The sequence below is a fragment of the Talpa occidentalis genome, unplaced genomic scaffold (genome assembly GCF_014898055.3).
Source record: "Talpa occidentalis isolate TD23 unplaced genomic scaffold, MPIMG_talOcc4v2.1 talOcc4.10, whole genome shotgun sequence".
NCBI lineage: Eukaryota > Metazoa > Chordata > Mammalia > Eulipotyphla > Talpidae > Talpa > Talpa occidentalis.
Genome location: NW_023600993.1, coordinates 90,725,721 through 90,744,203, shown reverse-complemented (window position 1 = coordinate 90,744,203; position 18,483 = coordinate 90,725,721). Strand labels below are relative to the sequence as shown.

Genomic DNA, 18,483 nt, shown 5'->3' with positions numbered 1-18,483 from the left:
CTGACGTGACAAAAATGAAGTTGTTGCTCAAGTTAAAAGACTAATGCAAGTCAGCAACCCAGGAAACCTAAGAGTCACTTAAACATAAAAATGTAAATTAAAAAGCCATTAAGGAATTGCTGCTGAATTGATGGCCTCCTCAGCATGGGACCTGACCACCTCAGACTTGTGCAAAGTAGAAAGGGCAAAATTTCAAATCAATCAACGAGAGATCCTTCAGAGCCCATGGGAAAAAGGGCAGGGAAGGGGTGGCTGTGCAGGTTCAGGCAGCTTCAGTGCCCCTTGGTGCTCTCTGGTGGTTCAGACCCTGCTGACCTGGCTGTCAATCACTTAGCCTGTGGCAGGGGTCTCAGGAGTGGGTACTCACAGCTGGCACTCGTCTCCCTTGACGCCCTTGGTGGTGCAGAAGCACTTGCCCGTGTTGGTGTTGCACAGGGATGCATGCCCGTTGCACTTGCATGCTGGGGAGAAGGGAGAGGAATGCAGGTCACCATTGGTTTCAAAGCTTATGATCAGAGACTTTTCCTAAAATAAATAGTTACCTGACTTGGATTCGATGGGGAAGAGGATGAAAAGAAAAGCATTAAATGGGTAAGATTCATGTTTTTCAATTAATCAGTCATCTCAAGTAAAGTAAAGGTAACATTAAAGGACTCAAAGTCACATGACAGGAGGAAAGAGAACGACGGCTTCCACTGCCATCCTAAGGAACCACTATTTTGACTGCTTCTCTGTACAATTCTTTCACTCATGCACAAACACTTATGAAGCATCTCTGCTGTGCCAAGTGCTGGGTGTGGAGACACTCTGAGCAATGACTGGCCTCTGAGGGGGTCTGGCTGCACCCCACTTTTCCACTCCTGTTCTTCTCTCCTTTCACTCTCCCCAAAAACTCAGAGTTCATGAAAGCCTTCTGAGATGGAGGGAGCCTTTCATTTGGGGCTCCCTCAACAGTGAGCCTACTCCCCCAGCAGCGCTGATTCATCACCCACCGTGCCATTCCAGGAGGGACAATGAGGTGAGGCTTCCAGTGTAAGCCCCTTGCTTGTATCATCACCCTAAGTGATTAAAGGCTCCCCTCTTTCATTTCCAGCTCGTTGCCTTAACCGCTACTCTAACACCCGTCGGCTCTGCTCATTCCCTCCCACACTGGTGAGCTGAACTTCCGACAACTGTGACTTATGAAATGCTGTATTCAAAACCAAGTGGCTTTACACCTCCTGGACAGTCAAGACAAGGAGAAGCACTATGCCAGCCTGTGTGCAGTCAGGAGGCCCAACGGATTTGACTTACGCTGACATTTCCCTCCGTTGGTGGGGTCACCATAGAAGCCGGAGATGCAGGTCTCGCAGTGCTTGCCTGTGGTCAGGTTCTCACACTTCTCACAGATACTCTGATTAATGCATTTGCTGTGGCCATTGCATTGGCAAGCTGGAAGGAAAAGAACGTTAAGGGGTCTGTTCCATGGTGGAACTGGTGGAATAGGTTAGACAAAACTTATTTGCAGCCATCTGCTTATACTCCTTGTTGTCGCAAAATACAAAACCATCAGAACTGATCTACTAAAAACTCTTACTGAGAAATAAGACCACAACAGCAAAAATTAGGTATGCCAGGAAAGTCAGAAATATATCACAGCAAGGTGGAAACCCAGACCCATCAAAAAATTAATTTTCATTGTTATTCATTGTATAATATATGCTCATGATAATGTAACAAATAAAAGAAGGTAGAAAAGTCGTATACATGTCTACCACACAGAGATGACTATTCACATTTGGTACCTTTCCTTCCAGAAGTTTTTCTTTTTTCTTTAAAGATTTATTTATTTATGCATACAAGCACTGGGGTTCAGGCTAGAGGTGGGGGCAGGTGGTGAGTGGATTCAACAGAGACAGAGTGGGGAACAGAACAGGCAGATTGACTGAAATACACTGCTGAGGGGAGCAGCGGGAGAGTCAGGAGAGGTCTGCTGTGCCATGAGGATAGCTCCCTGGGCGGGGATCAAACTTGTGCTGCAGTGGCTGTGGATAGCTTCATAAGTTGTGACTTAACCCGTTGCACCACCAGGGAGGCCCTCCAGAAGTTTTTCTATGCAATTTTATATACTTGTGTTCATATTAATATTCAATTTTGATTTCTTTTTAACTCAGATCACAATGTACCACATTATTCAATTTACCATAAATAGAACTTAAACGGCAGAATAATTCCTTTGAGTCATAACAGTTACATAACTATTCCCTTATATTTTGATATTTGGTTTGCTTTTAAATTTTTTATTATTAGAAAAATAACCATCTTTATATATAAACATTTCCAGAAGTGGGATCACTAAGACTAGGTCACCTGGGACTCAATAACCAGAAAGGCAGACGACACGTGGGCCCTTCAGCACTGCTTGGACAGCTGTGCAGGCTATGACCACAAGACCCAAGGGACCTGAACCAACCAGAGTCCCAGCAGGGACTCTGAGTCTCTGCTTCTGCTGATCTGTCTTGGTTGATCAACGTGATGTTGTTTTTCATCACCTCAGCAAATTTCCACAGCCTGCTCCACTTGCCCACCCGCTAGCTACCCCATCCCTACAGGTATTTGAGTTGTTCTATATAGACTGCAACTGAAAAGCTTAAAATAACTATCAGTAATGACTATAATAAAATTACTTAAGGTGTGTGGATATACATGTTTGTATGGAAATGAGCAACGGTATTAGCAAAAGGGCAAAATACAACACACTGGAAATATAAACCTAAAATCATTTTCCAGTAAAAATATGTATTGTGGCTCAAGAATGAAAGACTGAAGAAAGGCCTCTCTTTCCTCCCCTTCAAAATCTCACTGAAATTACAGAAAATTGACAAAAACAGGGACAAATCAAAAGGAGTTTGAGGTTAAGAGTAAAAGGTACTATCAAAAGGATGGAGAGACACTTCTGAAGTACTGGGGAATATCTAAAAATTACAAAGCAGACAGAAAAAGAGGAGCTGAGATACCAGTATCATAATGGGGGAGGAGGGAACTGCCAAAGTGACTGGATGCATGTTACCAACTGACACCTCAAACGTGCAGCTGTGGCTGGGGTCAGAGCAGGCCTCCAGAGAGTGGTGGACAACAGGAAGTGACTCATGACCTGCTCTGTGCCTGCTCAACAGCTGGCTGAGGCATCTGTCCAGCGGCTACAGAGGAGACGGACAGTTCTGTGGGGGCCAGCAGAGGTGAAATATAGATCAGAAAGGAAAATCAGGGCAAAGCCCCAGCCGCCTTAACAGAATGAAAGGCTGTCACTCTGCATATCCAGGAATATGCACACACCTCCAGGCACCTGGTCCATTGTGTCCCCCTCCTCCTACTATGGGAGAAATGCAGGCCACTCAGCAAAAGCAGCAAGGACAAGAGCTGTGGAGCTGTGACTGGCCAGCACCCTCTCTCCCTTAGCCGTCACACCATACCTTCACACAGCTTGGCTCCCATCAAGGGCTGTTATTTCACCAGATACAGCCTTGACATTAATGGAAAAGCATAGGTTTAAATCTTTCATTAAAATGTTAACTATCAGCACATTCAAAATAGAATTGTAGTTCTTCCAAAATGTTAGATGAAAAAAGGGAACGGAGAAAGTCAATTGTTTGGTAGATAAAAAAGGGGTTCCTCATTTTATTTTGCATTTCCCTATTCTTGCTATTTCTTTTTCTGAGAACGACGGGATGCTTCTTTATAGCCTGTGAGGAACAGGAATTTAGCACAATGGCTGAAGGCCCTTCACCCCCCAACCAATATTTCTGAAAAACAGCTGTGCATTTCAGAACAAAGTGGCTCAAAGCTTATTAGTTTATCTCACACCAGGCGCCATTAGTTTTAAAACTGCTCCTATCTTATCTAACTAAGGGGAGGTTAGGGGTCAGATGCTTTTGATAAACAAAACAGGCTAAATCTAATTATCCCAATCTGTAAATTCCTGCCCCTTACTTCAAGCTCTGGACCAGGTGCCTGGAGGAGTGTGCATGCTGGGATGTGGGGATGTGCTGAGTGATGCCCCTTGGGGGGGGAAGGGGTCAATCTTTCATTCTGTTAAGACAGCTGGGGCTCTGCCCTGATATTCCTACAATAACACTTCATTTCTACCTGACTCCTGCATGAATTCTTTCCTGTGTAGAAGTCAAAAATCTTGGGGTCCCTCAGCACTCCTTGACCCCAACATTTGCTCACTTTTTTTCTATTAGGTTGACATTTAGCCATTTTTTTTTCCCCTGGAGGTTTCCATACTCTGGATGATGCTCATGTGTTATGTACACTTCAGACAATTTCTGTAAGTCTCTGTCTCTTGCCCTTTACCTTTATGTACCGAGGACACAGGGCTCCCACTTTCCCCTCCCCCCCACGCCCCAAAGAGGTCCTCAGAGTCCTGTGGCCAGACACAGGCTTTTGGAGAAGATCCCACTCACTGACATCCTGGCATGTGCAGCTGCCTGCCCTGCTGTCTGCAGGCCCACCAGCACATTTCTGAGCTTTCACAGGAGGTGAATAAAAGGCCAACTTCCCCAAGCTGGCTTCTCAGGGCAGCACCCCCAGCAGCAGGGGATGTTCTATTCCTTCTTGCATCAACCAATGGAAAAGATGGACAGAAAGGAAGAGTGGAGAGAAGGGGAAGGAAGGTGGGCTGGGGAGGGAGGTAGGAAAAGGGAAAGGAAGAAGGCAGGCAGGCAGGTAGGCTCACTAAATTCTTTCTCTAGCCAGAAGGGAAAGAGACCTTTTTCCTTTCTTCCTTTTCATTAAGAAAACTTGTTTTTATAAATCCTTCCTCTGTTCCTTTGATTTGTATATACATGTAAATTTTTTTAAAACAAAGTACTGGCTCTGGTCTGCATTGCAATCCAGGAATGCTTCTCTGAGGGGGCTGGGAGCCATCCCTTTGAGATGTAAACATCAAGAAGACAGCATCGTTTCTCCCAGGGACTTGGGGAACTTAGCCCAGGTAGGCAGGGCCAAGTACCCACCGCCTGCTGTAAAGACTCAAAAACTTTTCCTTTTGGATAAAGACAACTGATGATCCCAGGTATTCACCCAATCACCAGGTGGATTCAGGGCAACTATGAAAGAATATATAGCAAATGGTGCCATAAGATCCTCTCACATAAAGACAAATTATTGTTTATCTTTAGAACATGTATTTTATGGGTTGGATGTGTGTAGGGAAAGGTAAAAAGTATCTGGTTTTTCTGCCCTCCCGCCATCAGGATAGATGATGGATCCTTGTGGTCCCGAATGCATGCACCTGGTGGGCACCTGGAGTAGGGGGTGGGCATATGTAGATAGGATTTACCTGGGCTAAGACTGGGCTTATAAGGGCGGCGTCAGGGAGATGCCAGCAGAAGCAGAACCACGAGAAGCAGAGAGGGAACCATGAGAGGAGCAGAGAACAAGGCCACCAGAGAACGGCCGGAGAGCCCAGAGTGAAGACTTGCAGGGGGCTGGGAGGCCTGCTAGCCTCCCGGCCCCTCAGCACCCCTGCCTGCCATGTACCTGGTAAATCCCAATGAAAGCCTGCAAAAGCCACTGAGGGCTCCAGGACTCTCTCCTCCTTTACCGGGTCTGCTGGATTAGAGATCCTGCACTGTGCCCCTCCTGCCATTACAATGTGCTTGGTTATTTAAAGGGGTGAGATTTCTCAGCCTCTACAATCTCATTAGTGGATTGCCTGCAATGTGCAATAATAAAACTGTTTTCTTCTCTACATTTGTGGAGAATTTCTGGGGCCACAGATTTTATTTTCAATCCTTCTCCCCCCCTCGCTCCACCCCCAAAAACTGCCACCTTGTATTTCTAAGTAAAAAGCAAACTGTATCGGTGCCGTGGTGATAGGTGTGGTGTGTGGTTAAAACACACCTGAATGTTATTATCCTAAACCTAGACCTTTGACTCATATACAATGTTGGAAACCAATGTCACCTCAATAAAACAACAACAACTGTAGAACAATGTACGTAATATATAATACGCAAAGCACTTAAGTGTAGGATTTTAAAATATTTCCATCAGTATGCGCGGAGGTATCAATATCAAATAGTTTTACCTCTATGAGAAACTGGGAGGAGCAATTCCAGTTTTTATTTATATTTGTAATATTTACATTTTTTTCTAATGAATATGTTACTTTTGTAATGAAAGTGAGCTCACTTGAATCTCAATATTTTCATTTATAGGCATTAAATTTTTTTCACAAGAAAATACTTCTCCTAAGATAATGTTTTGTTTTTCCTAAAGAAAATCCATATAAATAATGTAGCTTTATAGGTTTTATTCTTTTTTAAGTGGGTAGTGAAACACTTGATTTTGGACACACAAGGCATCTTACCTGGACACTCAATGAAAGACCAGTTGTACCTGCCGTCCTCCAGACACATGCTGGAATTGAGAAGGGGCTGCGGGTAGGAGTGTCCTGTGGGAGCCTGGGCAGGCATCCTCACCGGCCCTTTATAGGAGCCCTCTATGCATTTCCCTTTGCCAGTGTTGCTGGGATCGGTACACCAGCCACAGCCCGGCTGCTCTAAGCAGTGACTGCAGGTGCAGTAGCCGGAACAATTTTCAGCTGTTAAGAAAAACACATGTTGTAATTCACTATCACAGATTTTAATGTATTGCATTTAAATTATCTTTTTCCTTAACAGACTCTTCTCGTGAATCTAACTCCTTATTCTATTATGTTAGTTAAGTGTCATACAGGGAGCCTAATCTTTTGCCCAACTTATAAGGACTCTTCGAGCTCAATCCCAGGATGCTGAAGGCAGAAGAGACTTTAGAGGTCACCTCCTGGAAAGTGCTTATGTTATGAATTAGGATTAAAATATAGAGACACTACTTGTGTTTGGTAACATGACACTGAAGTTGAGCAACTTATTTCTGTACTTGGATCTGTCCTACATTTATTTACTTGGGTCACTGCACCTGATTCTGTCTGATGAGGTCATCAGGCAGTCTCCAAACAGACCTGAGCAGAAGGCCAAGTTCAGTCCTGTCCCGAAAATGTCCAGATGCGGACAGTGCTGCTCCACAGCAAGCACAGCTGCCCCCACCCAGTAACGGTGGGGAGCTAACGGTGCCCGGAGCTCACTTTTCACTTACGGGGGCAACTGCTCATGGTATACCATTCCATACACTGGCCAAAGGGGAAGGAAGCCACGTAGGCATTGGAGTCCACGCACTGCTTCATGTTGCTGCACCACATGCACTCGGAGCTGCCGCTGGTGCACTCTCCGCACGCAGTCCTCAAGGCACATGGAGTCCGGCACTGCTTGGCACTGTGGTTCGCTGGAAGCAAACCCAAGAGATGCAGTCAGAACTCCCACCACGCTGGCCAAGGCCATAGTTTCCTCAGTATGACGTGTGACCCACTGTGTGTCATGAAATAAACTCAGTAGACTACACTAAATAAAGGAGAAAATAGAAACCATGAGAGTCACCATGTACTAATTAATAAAGAATATTTATATATTTGGGGGGGTGATTTTCTTTTCAAAGAGCATTAAGGAAAGAGAGAAAAGAACAAGATGTTATTTCCATTAAGAGCAGGGGTTCTAACTCTTCTTAGAATGTAATGGACTCAGGGGCCTCCCCTGGTGGCGCAGTGGTTGAGTGCTGGACTGCGAAGCTACCCGCTGCTTCTGCAGCACCGGTTCGATCCCCGGCCACCAGCACATGGCGCAACAGACCTCTCCTGCCACGCCCACTGCTCCCCTCAGCAGTGTATTTCATCGGTCTGCCTGTTCTGTTCCCCGCTCTGGCTCTGGTGAATTCTCTCACCCTCCCACGCTTCTGACTGTACCCAGTGCTCGCATAAATAAATAAATAAATCTTAAAAAAAAAAAATCATTCAACCACTTAAAAAAAAAAAAAGAATGTAATGTACTCAGGATGAACTTCAGGGGGGGTTACAACCCAGCTAGATATATAAAGTCAAAAGTCTATGTATTTGGGAAAAAAAAAAAAAAAAAGTCTATGTATTTGGGAAGGAAGAGGGACCACGCATTCATTAAATTCATCAAAGTGTTCAAGATCCAAAATGTCTGAAAAGCACCTAGAGAGTTTAGAAATCAGTTTAAGGTAACCCTACTATGCTATGAATTCTCTCCTACACCTCTGAATCCTCAAATTACAGCACCTTCCTGAAAAGAGACTTGAGGCCAGTTGAGTCTAGTCTCCCAAAAGTGCCCCTCAGAATTCCCCCTTTTACTTTTATGTTACTCCCTGTGCAGGAGCTGGTGCCTGTCCTAAGCTTATCTGCGTGCTGAGGTGCTGTGCCTGGCCTGCCTTTGTGATATCTGCACAGGCCGAGAGGAGAGTAAACCTCAAAGGGCTCCCCTGCACATTATGGCGACCCTGGCTGGCTTCTGCTCTTGTCATTTTCTCCCCACTGATGCCATCTTCTGTCCACTGCCCAGATAGTGAACTGCTTCCTTGTCTAATCTACTTTGTTTTTACTTGCATTTTTTTGTTCTCTCTTCCACATCATTCTTTGCCAACACCAAGAAAGTTTCAGAATAATTCTTAAACTTTCAACTTATTAATTAAAATACTAGGTTCTTTGAGTAGTGTTACTTATTTGTGTTTTTGCTTATGGCTCATAGTATTCACAGTCAGAGACTATTTCTGTTTTTAAAATTCTGGGTTATACTCTGGTCCATATGCTTAAAATCAATACTCCACCAGATTTTCATGAATGTTTCATACATCTCAACACCTACTCATGCCTATGGTTTCTCTTCCCATGAGCCTCCAACCGTGCCCAACCCACCCTCTGCTTACCAGGCCTTTCACAGACACTGCCGTTCAGTGGGTTGATGCAGGTTGCAGCCTTCAAGCCCCGAGTGCTGGGCTCGGACAGGATCCCACAGAAGCCGGCATCGCTGGGCTCAGAGGGCATCCACTGTAGCAGGCTGTTTGTAAACGGGGACATATCTTCCCAGCACCAGTAGGACACATTGATCTTCCGAAGGCCAACCCAAGGGGTTAAGGTGAGCTTCGACTACAGCAAAAAAGACTAAGCTATGAATACAATGGCTTGACCAAAGTAGCCCTCTGATAAAAACTAGTAACACATACCCCATAGATAAGAGGAAAGCTGACTCTACGTTAGGATTAGGACAGACCATCACTTCTGCATTACACACTATGCCTGGCATATCAAAGTATTCATTTAGATTAATAGCAAAGCAATAATAAAGCTCCTGAATTTTCAAACCTTGTGACAAATGCTATGAAGAGCTATCCCCCCACCTCCAAATTGGTTTAAATGTTTTATCCACACAAGTGCTCACCTGATCGACACTATGAAATATTGATTGCATGCCTATTTTCATGTCATTAATTCTGTTTTGAGGCCTTGGCCAATTCAGGTGATTGAAGATTCCCACCTTCAGCTGGGGGATATTGGCTGACATTAAATTTTACAGGAATAAAAGGATAGTGATCCCCTGGGAAAGCCTCCATCTTCAGCTCTACTGAATTTTCCTTCTCAATGCAATTTTAAAAAAATGTAATCAGAGTATAACTTTAGCCCGGAAATGAAAGGAATTTATAATTTTGGCAGTTTTAAAACAAAATGTACAATGGATTTATATTTTTGAGAGCAAAAATAATACAGGCTTATTTAAAAGACCTAAGAGAAATAAACCCAAAAGTGGTTATTTCGGTTGTGATGAATATTTATTTTCTTATTGTTATTGTTGATATTTTAAAATGTTCCTTTTAGAGCCTCCCTGACGGTGCAAGGGGTTAAGCACAGCACTATGAGGCAATCCGCAGTCTCTGCAGCATGGTTTCATTCCCCGGCCAGCCAGGGAGCAACCCACATGGCATAGCAGACCTCTCCTGACTTGCCCGCTGCTTCCCTCAGCAGTGTACTTCAGTATATCTGCCCGTTCTGTTCCCCATTCTGTCTCTGATGGATCCTCTCACCCCCTGCATCTCTGGCCTGTACCCCAGCTCTAGTATGCATAAATAAATAAATCTTTGAAAAAAAAAAATGTTCCTTTTAAATAAGTATTTTTTAAGGAAAGAAAATTAAAATCAATACTTTTTTATAGTTCTTCAATAACTTCTCTTCAATTTCTTGATAAAATTCAAAGCCTTTAGAACGACAGCCAAAGTTGTAATTTGGCCTTAATCCCTTTTTGAGGCCTCACTCAACAATTCCCTTGCCACCAGTCATGCAAGCTTACCAGCAGCTCACCAATCTCTGTGAAAAGGTGGGGAGGGTATCAATACACAGAGACCCTTTCCTTTCTCAGCTTCCCAAAGCACTTCTCATCTTTAAGGGTAACCTCTTTCTGGCTGTCTAGTAGCCAGTCTACCCTCAGTGCTAGCCTGGGCCTCTTTCCTATGTTGTCACGCAAGCCTGGGCTCTAAGTCTCAACTTACAACTGTGGAAGCACATTTCACTTTAGTTGTCTCCCTTCTGTCAGTCTTATCACAAGTCTGTGCATGTCTGTTGTATAAAGGCAAATTAGACTACACAGCAAATTAGACTACACAGCAATTTGGACTAGCCAGAACCTTCTAAGGCTAGGAAACCTGTGGGAGAGAGTAGAGGGACCAGAAGACATATCTCTATGGTCAGCCAGGAGAGCTGAACCCTTCGAAACAGGTCTTCTTCAGAGACATGGAATTGGGAATCATGGTCTTGGGCAAAGCTGAAAAGCATTAATTTTTTTGAGAGCACAATAATAGGTAAGGTCTGCTGACAGTCAAGGACAGAACACTGAGGGAAGCCACACTAGAAAAGACAAAACATGATTGTGGAAATAACAACTAGATGCTGCCTGAGAGCATTGGCTGGGCAGGGAGAGAAGCTGGGTTCCTGGTGTGCTTAGAAGCTCTTGATGAGAAGATCAGTCCTACCCCTCTGGACTGACCAGATCTAAGACCCAGACAGGTGTCCAATTCTTGGGGTCATAAATATTAAGTCATATAACATATTATAATAATACCTGAAATCCGAGATTCAGGTGGCTTAATCCGGTCTAGCTAATTAGCAGTGACGTCCCCCACCCAAGCAATAAATCAGATACAAACTAATCTACTGAATCACCAGGATATGAGCACATTTATACAAGCTATGACTCATAAAAAGAAAGTGTTAAACATTTTCAGATAAGACGGCATTAAAGGAAGAGAACCTGACAGTCCAGTTTCGCAATCTATCACACTGTGTGTGCCAGCATCCTCCTGCTGAGCATGGCACAGGCAAGCCAGATTCAGGCCTTTGGTAGAAAGAAGGATACTACAAACTTAAGTTCTGAGGATTTCAACTCACCATGCTCTGTGATGACTGCATCATTCGTAGCTGCTTAAGAACAAATTCTACCTTCTTCTGGGTTGTAAGAGAAGCCAAAAAGGCATTGTGGTTCCTACAGGACAATTTAGCATTGTCATAGTTCTCCTTGGCAGTAGTAATTTTCAAACATGCGTTTCCAACCAAATGCCAGCCAATGCCACAGATATTTTCTTTCGTAAAGGAGGGAGAGGAAAAAAGTTTTAGAAATTACACAAAACTACTGTATTACCAATTCAAATTACTGGAAACATCAATGGTCTTTGTGATTTGAATTTTATTAGGATGTGCTTAGGTGCCTCAGACACATTCCTAAGTACCAAATACATAATACAGAAATTTTTAAATGTTGGTCATATTTCCTGAATCTCAAAAATCAGATTCTGAGGTCAACCCGCTAAAGTCTTAGAAGAAAACACTTTTTTTTGGTACAGCATCAGATCTGTAAACCTCCTTTTAAAGAACAAATAGAAAGGAGACCAAAACCCTAAGTAAAAAGCAGAAAAATGAACATGTGTTTTAGAAGGGTGGGGTAGAAAACCACAACAATAGAAATGAGTTGGCAGAAGAACTAAGCTACAGACTTCAAGGGCTGCACTGCTTCCACAGCACCAAGTGGGAGGTAAAATCAAGTTCATAAAACATCTCCAAAACAAGGTGGAAAGATCTTTTGGGGGAAAAAACCAAAGTGGTACAGCTTTAGCACACAAGGCAAGCTTGTAGTATTCTGCCACTGTGATACCCTGAAGCTACCCCAGGTGCTTCCCAGAGTCATGGATGCCTCCAGGATGCCAGGAACAAGGGACACAAATCCAGCAGAATCAGATGCCCTGGAGACACCATCAACCATGTTCATTAACAGTAAGGGAGAGAAGGGAAACATCACAGGAAGGGGATCATTCAAAAGCAGGTAAAGACTTGCTCCTTAAAGTGTGGCTTCAGTGTCACTGTTAAAATGTACATCTTGGGCACCATCCCAGATCTGAAACCGAATTTGTCTTCTAGAACGATCACCAGGTGCTTTGCTGTGCATGAAACTTTGAAATGCAAAGAGATAAAGAATAAGAAGCCCATTCCTGCAAGCTGAATTGACTACCACAGCACATTCACAGGCCCTGGGGGATGCCAACTGTCCTGCACAAACCCAGATGTCACACTTTGTCACACTTTGCCAAATGTCCTTCCCAGACATCCTGGTTAGGCAAATGTCAGCATTTCAATCATGGTTTCCTGGTTCTAGGCCCCCAATTCATCATCCTAAGCCTCAGAGGTACCATAAATTGAGGTATCTGGGGTTGGAGAGCACCAGAGAAGACACTGCTAACAGAGGTATCTCTCCTCTCCTTGTCAGAAGGTGCCAAAACCTAATTCCCATGGTCAATAAGAAGTACCCCTCATAAAGGTCCCAGGAAGTTGGCTGCTGAGACTGCTACACGTTATTCTAGTTATGACAGCAGATGGGGTGGGAGTGAAGGAGCAGGCTCAACAATACAGAGCCGAGCTGTCACAGGATTCTCCAGAGTTGCAGATGAGACTTCATTTTATTTCAATGAGCAGCAAAAGCAATTGTTATAAATAACAATCACAGTACTGGTATGGGAGAATCACTGGATAAAATGAGCTTGTTCCCTCTGCCAGGTTCACTCTAAGCTGCACAATATTGGACCCATATCCACCAAGATGCGCCTCTCGGCAAGGCCTACCAGGCAGGGCAATGCACTCCTGATTCCGGGGTTCCCACTGGCAGTTCTGGTCCAGGGCACAGCTCCTGCAGCTCGTCTTCTTGTTACAGTAGTACATAGGGTTATCCTTGGGGCAATTCTCATACCTAGCAATGGAGATCTAGAATACAGGAAACAAAAAGTTTTCCTCTCATATCCACAGAGAGAACTCAGGAGGAGGACAGAGAGGATACTAAAAACGACAAACTCTAGTTGAGGAAGCAAGCTTCAAGTAGATAAAAATACAAGAAGCACAATGGCGGATGAAGCAGCACTACAGTGGAACCAGCATGGTAAAATGCTCTGCTCAAGAACACACCTTTAACCAGCAAGGAAGCAGTGCTCTCTTAAACATTCTGCTTTAACCTGCTCATCTATAAAATGGGGGTGTTGGGCCTCCCCGGTGGCGCAGCGGTTGAGCGCTGGGTTGCGAAGCTGCCCACAGCCTCTGCGGCGCCGGTTCGATCCCTGGCTGCTTCCCGGCCACCGGAGGAGGGTCCCGCATGGCGCGCAGACCTCTCCTGCTGCCCGCTGCTCCCCTCAGCAGTGTACTTCGGTCCTTCTGCCTGTTCTGCTCCCCGCTCTGGCTCTGGTGAATTCTCTCACCCTCCCGCGCTTCTGACTGTACCCAGTGCATGTATAAACAAAACAAACAAACAAACAAACAAAGAAAACATGCCTCTATAAAAAAAAAATAAATAAAAATAAAATAAAATGGGGGTGTTGAACTTGCTGCTTTCAAATGCCTCCCAAAACATGCCTCAGAAAGGTTTTGTATTTTATGAACTGCATTCCAAAGAGTGCCTTTTAAATTGATAAAAACTACATAAGCTGAGTCAAATCTTTTTCTGCATCTTATTATAACCTAAATAAAAATGCACAAATGGTAAGCATTAAGTTATGCTGAGTTGAGATTTACCCTAAGACAAGGAGATTTTGCAAAGTCTCTTATCTCTATAATGCAGTATGACTGACACCTGATCCCTTTCAGTCTCAAGACCTAACTTGCTCAAAACCTTGTATATATGTAGAGCCATCCGGCCATTCATTAGAAGCCTCACATCACAGACCCAGTACTTAACCACAGCCATGCTCAGGGGCAGGGGGTAGAGGGTAGAGAGTATTCAGAAAACAGTCACTCCTGCTTCTAAAACACCACACATATATTTTTGTGGTAGAGCAACCACTTCCTAGAAGAAAACCACCTTTGAAGGTTTTAAAAATTACTCTGGTTCAGTATTTATACCATATACATTACAATCTAAATGTGACTTCATGCGGAATTTTCCCCTGCTCTGAAATCTGTGAGAAGTGGTCTCTGACCTGGCCTTCTGTGCAGCTGTGGTTCATCGGGACACAATGGTCATTGCACCAGTGGCAGTCATTGGTGTTGGCTGTGCAGCTGTAACAATCCGTGTGCTGGTCGCATCGGTCATGATCGAGAGCTATGGAGAGAAGAAAAACTCATCAACCAAGACAGCTTGTCAGAAAAGTCAGTCATGACTGGTGAGAGCTGTTGTTAAACACAATCTGAGATTGAAGTTAAAAAAAAAAAAATAAAGTAACAATGGTTAGGGAGTAAAGTATGGAGTGAAACTGGCAGGAAAATATATTGGTATGTTCAACTTAAAATAGTATTTAGAAATAAGTAGACAATCTGAAAATATACTACTTTGTACTACCACAACAAAAGTATATGACACAACATATGTAAATCAAGCCATTATGCTTTACACATTAAAATTATTAAAGTGATATATGTGAACAATTCTCAATAAAAGGGGCTAGTAGTAAACAGAAAGAGAAAAACAAAGATGGATTAGATTAATTTAATATAACAACAATAAGATGTATGGAAGTGTACCTGATATCTGGAATACTTTTCCTCCCAAGAAAATCAACCAGCAATAGAATGAATATCAAAAGCTGCCTCGGAGACAAAGTACCTAGTAGGAAACCAAGCCATTCCTCCCAGCTACAAACGCAAGGCTAATCTGGGCACAGGAAGCAGGCAGCACCACAGAACCATTAGCAGGTGCCATGCTGAGATGCATTTTATACACATACATGGAAGGGAAGGAGGACTAGCTGGAGAATTTCTGGGTTACCGCAGACCTGCTGCCTCTCCAACTGACACCAGGTCAAGGTGAGCAACAAAAGAGAAGCTGCATGACCAACTGCTCCTCTGTTGAACCACTCTAGGACATGGCACCTGGTGGACTCCATGGGCAAGGAAAGGCAGAGACCCTCCTCGCTTGGACTCCACATTGCTCCTTAGGGTGTTCCCCTACCCGGGTCATCACCCCAAGGACTGGAGATGCTCAGAAAAGAAAGTAAACCAGGGAGTTCACATCTGAGAAGAGCTCACAGCAAACCATCTAAGTAATTCAATATTACGTTCTATAAACTTCAGCATTTAGTTTGAACTTTTCAAATTTGGTTTAAAAATAACTATTTCACTGATTTTATCCCTTTCAGGTGACAGGGACTAACCTACCCGGTTCTGGTCATCTCAGCTAATTCTCAGCACCCACTAGCCCGCCAATGACCCTGGATGGTTTCCTGCGTGTTCTTACTGAGGATTGATGTTCATGAGTGAAAACTTGCCTCTACACCCTATAACTCCAATGACTAGTTAAGACAATGAATCAACATCTTTAATTAAAGTGAATAAATATTTTAAAAGGACTTTCTCACACCTTACTTCATGTATTGTACTATCAGCACAAAAGAGCAAGAAGCTGAGCAAGCAAGATGAGGAAAGCATGGAAAACATGAGGGGTGGTTCTGGAAGCAGGGATTACTGCTCATCCTCAGTAACCACCTGCTTTGTTGTCACTGACAAGCCTAGTTAGTAAAACTAGAATACTTTGCAAAGACAGCAACTTGACCACTATATGCTAAAATGACCTACTGCATAGCTATCTAAACATAGCTTTTCTGGGTTGAGTCTCTTAATCACATCCTTAACAACAGACCCGCCTATATCCAATATGGTGGCCACTTGCCACATATCACTTTTAACTTAAATTATAAAATTAAAAATTTTTAGTTTCTCGTCACAGCAGTCTCAATTTCAAGTGTTCTCATAGCCATGTGTTGAGTGGCTACTTTACTGGGACGGTGCAGATACAGAACATTTCTGTCATCACCAAAAACACCCTATTGCACTGAATTGCCTCAGACCAGCTGCATCCAGGTTGGTTCTGAAGGGGATACACAAAGCCCATTCAGTGCTAAGGAGGTTTTGTCTCCACCACTGGCAAACAGCTTCTGAAGCCAGATGGGATGTTCCCACCCATTGTAAGGATGTTTGCAAACCAACTTTCCAATAACCATAAAGATTTTAAACAAGTTACTATGGAGTAATTTTAGATAATAAAATGAACATAAAAAGTATTCATAAAAGGACCTTCATAATTCAGACAAAATGAGATCTCAATTAAATTTTAAGAGGGGGAAAAAAACATACTTCTTTTGGAGAAACATTCTGATTTTAACTTTTCTTCTTGTGCTTCAGTGGCCAACTCCCAGGAGATACACTGAGATGACCCTGCATTCCACACACACCGGATACCAGGGCCTGCTGCCAGACAAGCAGCTTCACTCTGGTGCGCTTCACACTGCTCTGAGGTAAACACTAGGATGTCACTGAGGAGGAGACTGTTGAAACCACCAAACACATACATGGTGCTAAAAGGGGAAAAAGAGAGAGAAGGAGGTTACTGAAAAGTCATGCAACCATGTCTGATACAGTTTTGTAATCTTCAGAGAAATCTTACACATCAAAAGTCCAGCAAGAAATGATTTTTCAAGGTCTCAAAAAACATTCGGATCCCCACCCCTCTGAATTCAAACTTTTCATCCTGGCCTGTGATGATCCAGACTGGTTCCAATAACCTACCTACTTTTTACCAGCTACTACATTTTAAAGTTCTCATAATAACAAGTGACTTTTAACCATGATTCTCTGGACTATTTTAGTGTTAACTAACATATTTTAAAATTAAAAGACAAATGTATTTCTCACAAACACATAACTCTACATTACATGCTTCTAATATATGCTCTTAAATATTAAAAATAAAAATGTACCATGTTAAAAGCATAAAGACTATCATTATAACTGTATAATGAATACATAGGCCAATAAGTAACAGATAAAAGTGTGTATGGAAATTCAGTGCACAGTAAAAGTGGCATCTCAACTAGTGGGGAAAAGCTGGATTTTTCAGCAATGTATACATGAGGTTATTTACTACAATATTACTGAAACATTTCAGTGGTAATAAGATAAACAATTCAGTGTTATAAAATAAACAAATAAGGGAAATATAAAACTGAATCCAGTTCTCACTCTCTACATCAAGATAAATTACAAATGGATTAAAGAACTGCCTGAAAAGAAAATAAACCACAAAAGCACTGGAAAAATGCATGGGTTAATTTCTCCATAACTTGAGAGTAGAACAAAAAATCACTGACTTAAAATCTGAAGGTAATTAGAACAATAGAAAAATGTGATCCTATAAATTAAAGGAACTTTTTGCATAGAAAGTAATGCTGTAAACAAAGTAAAAGGCAAATGATGTTATGAAAAGATTATTTATAACTTATGTTACAGGAAAAGGAATATCCCTGAAACAGAGTTTCAGCAAGTTTGTAAGGGCAAAATGCAAATGTGTGTAAAGCACATGAAAGATGATTTCCTTCAGTCACAAGAGAAATGCAAATTAAATTACACTGAGGTATCGTTTCTCACCTAAAAACACAAAGTTTGGCAATATAAATACCAATGAGGTAGTGGCGAATCAACAACTCTCATGCTTTGCAGCTGGGCATATAAATGGCACAAATTTATAGAGGGGAATGTGGTTCATTTATCTTTTGAAATGGAAATCAAATTAATATAAGTCGACCACAAAGATACAACAGCAAAAATACAAAAATAAGTATACATGAGGTTATTTACTATAACAATGATAATAATAGCAAAGACTCAAATAAGCCAAAATGTCCATCAGTTGGGATGTGATGGATAAAGTGTGATACATCCACACAACGAAATACTTGGCAGATGTAAAAAGATGGTGTGATCTCCAGGATACATTATTATCCTGGGGGGAGGGGAGAAGGAAATGCAGAGAAAAGTAGTATATAGAACATGCAACCATATGTCTATTGGTAGGTTGAAATCAAGCATTCGCACACAAATTCATTTTTTACTTTAAAAATAAGAACAAAGTTTCCCTTTGTCTTCTTAAAAGACTTAAAAAGTAATGACCAATCCAGGGGAAAAGAATCTGCCTAGTGGTATCTAGAAACCACTCTCCCTAAGCACTCAAAAAAAAACAAAACCAACTAACAACAATGTCAAAATCCCAAACCTGGGACTCTTTAGAGAGAAATCTAATTTCATATCTGGGATAAGAA

The 18,483-nt window shown here is 42.6% G+C and overlaps 1 protein-coding gene across 3 annotated transcripts in view; it reads right to left on the bottom strand.

The window, feature by feature from the left end:
- Positions 1-18,483, bottom strand: part of ATRN (attractin) — a 112,618-nt gene that overhangs the window by 40,259 nt on the left and 53,876 nt on the right. For all 3 annotated transcript variants that reach the window (XM_054697521.1, XM_037498292.2, XM_054697514.1), the window contains exons 12-20: positions 16,523-16,743; positions 14,374-14,495; positions 13,033-13,171; positions 11,312-11,502; positions 8,803-9,022; positions 7,123-7,308; positions 6,356-6,589; positions 1,294-1,431; positions 368-461 (exon numbers count right to left, since the gene is read on the bottom strand). In XM_054697521.1, the coding sequence (XP_054553496.1) occupies positions 368-461; positions 1,294-1,431; positions 6,356-6,589; positions 7,123-7,308; positions 8,803-9,022; positions 11,312-11,502; positions 13,033-13,171; positions 14,374-14,495; positions 16,523-16,743 (1,545 nt within the window). The remainder of the gene's footprint in view (positions 1-367; positions 462-1,293; positions 1,432-6,355; positions 6,590-7,122; positions 7,309-8,802; positions 9,023-11,311; positions 11,503-13,032; positions 13,172-14,373; positions 14,496-16,522; positions 16,744-18,483) is intronic.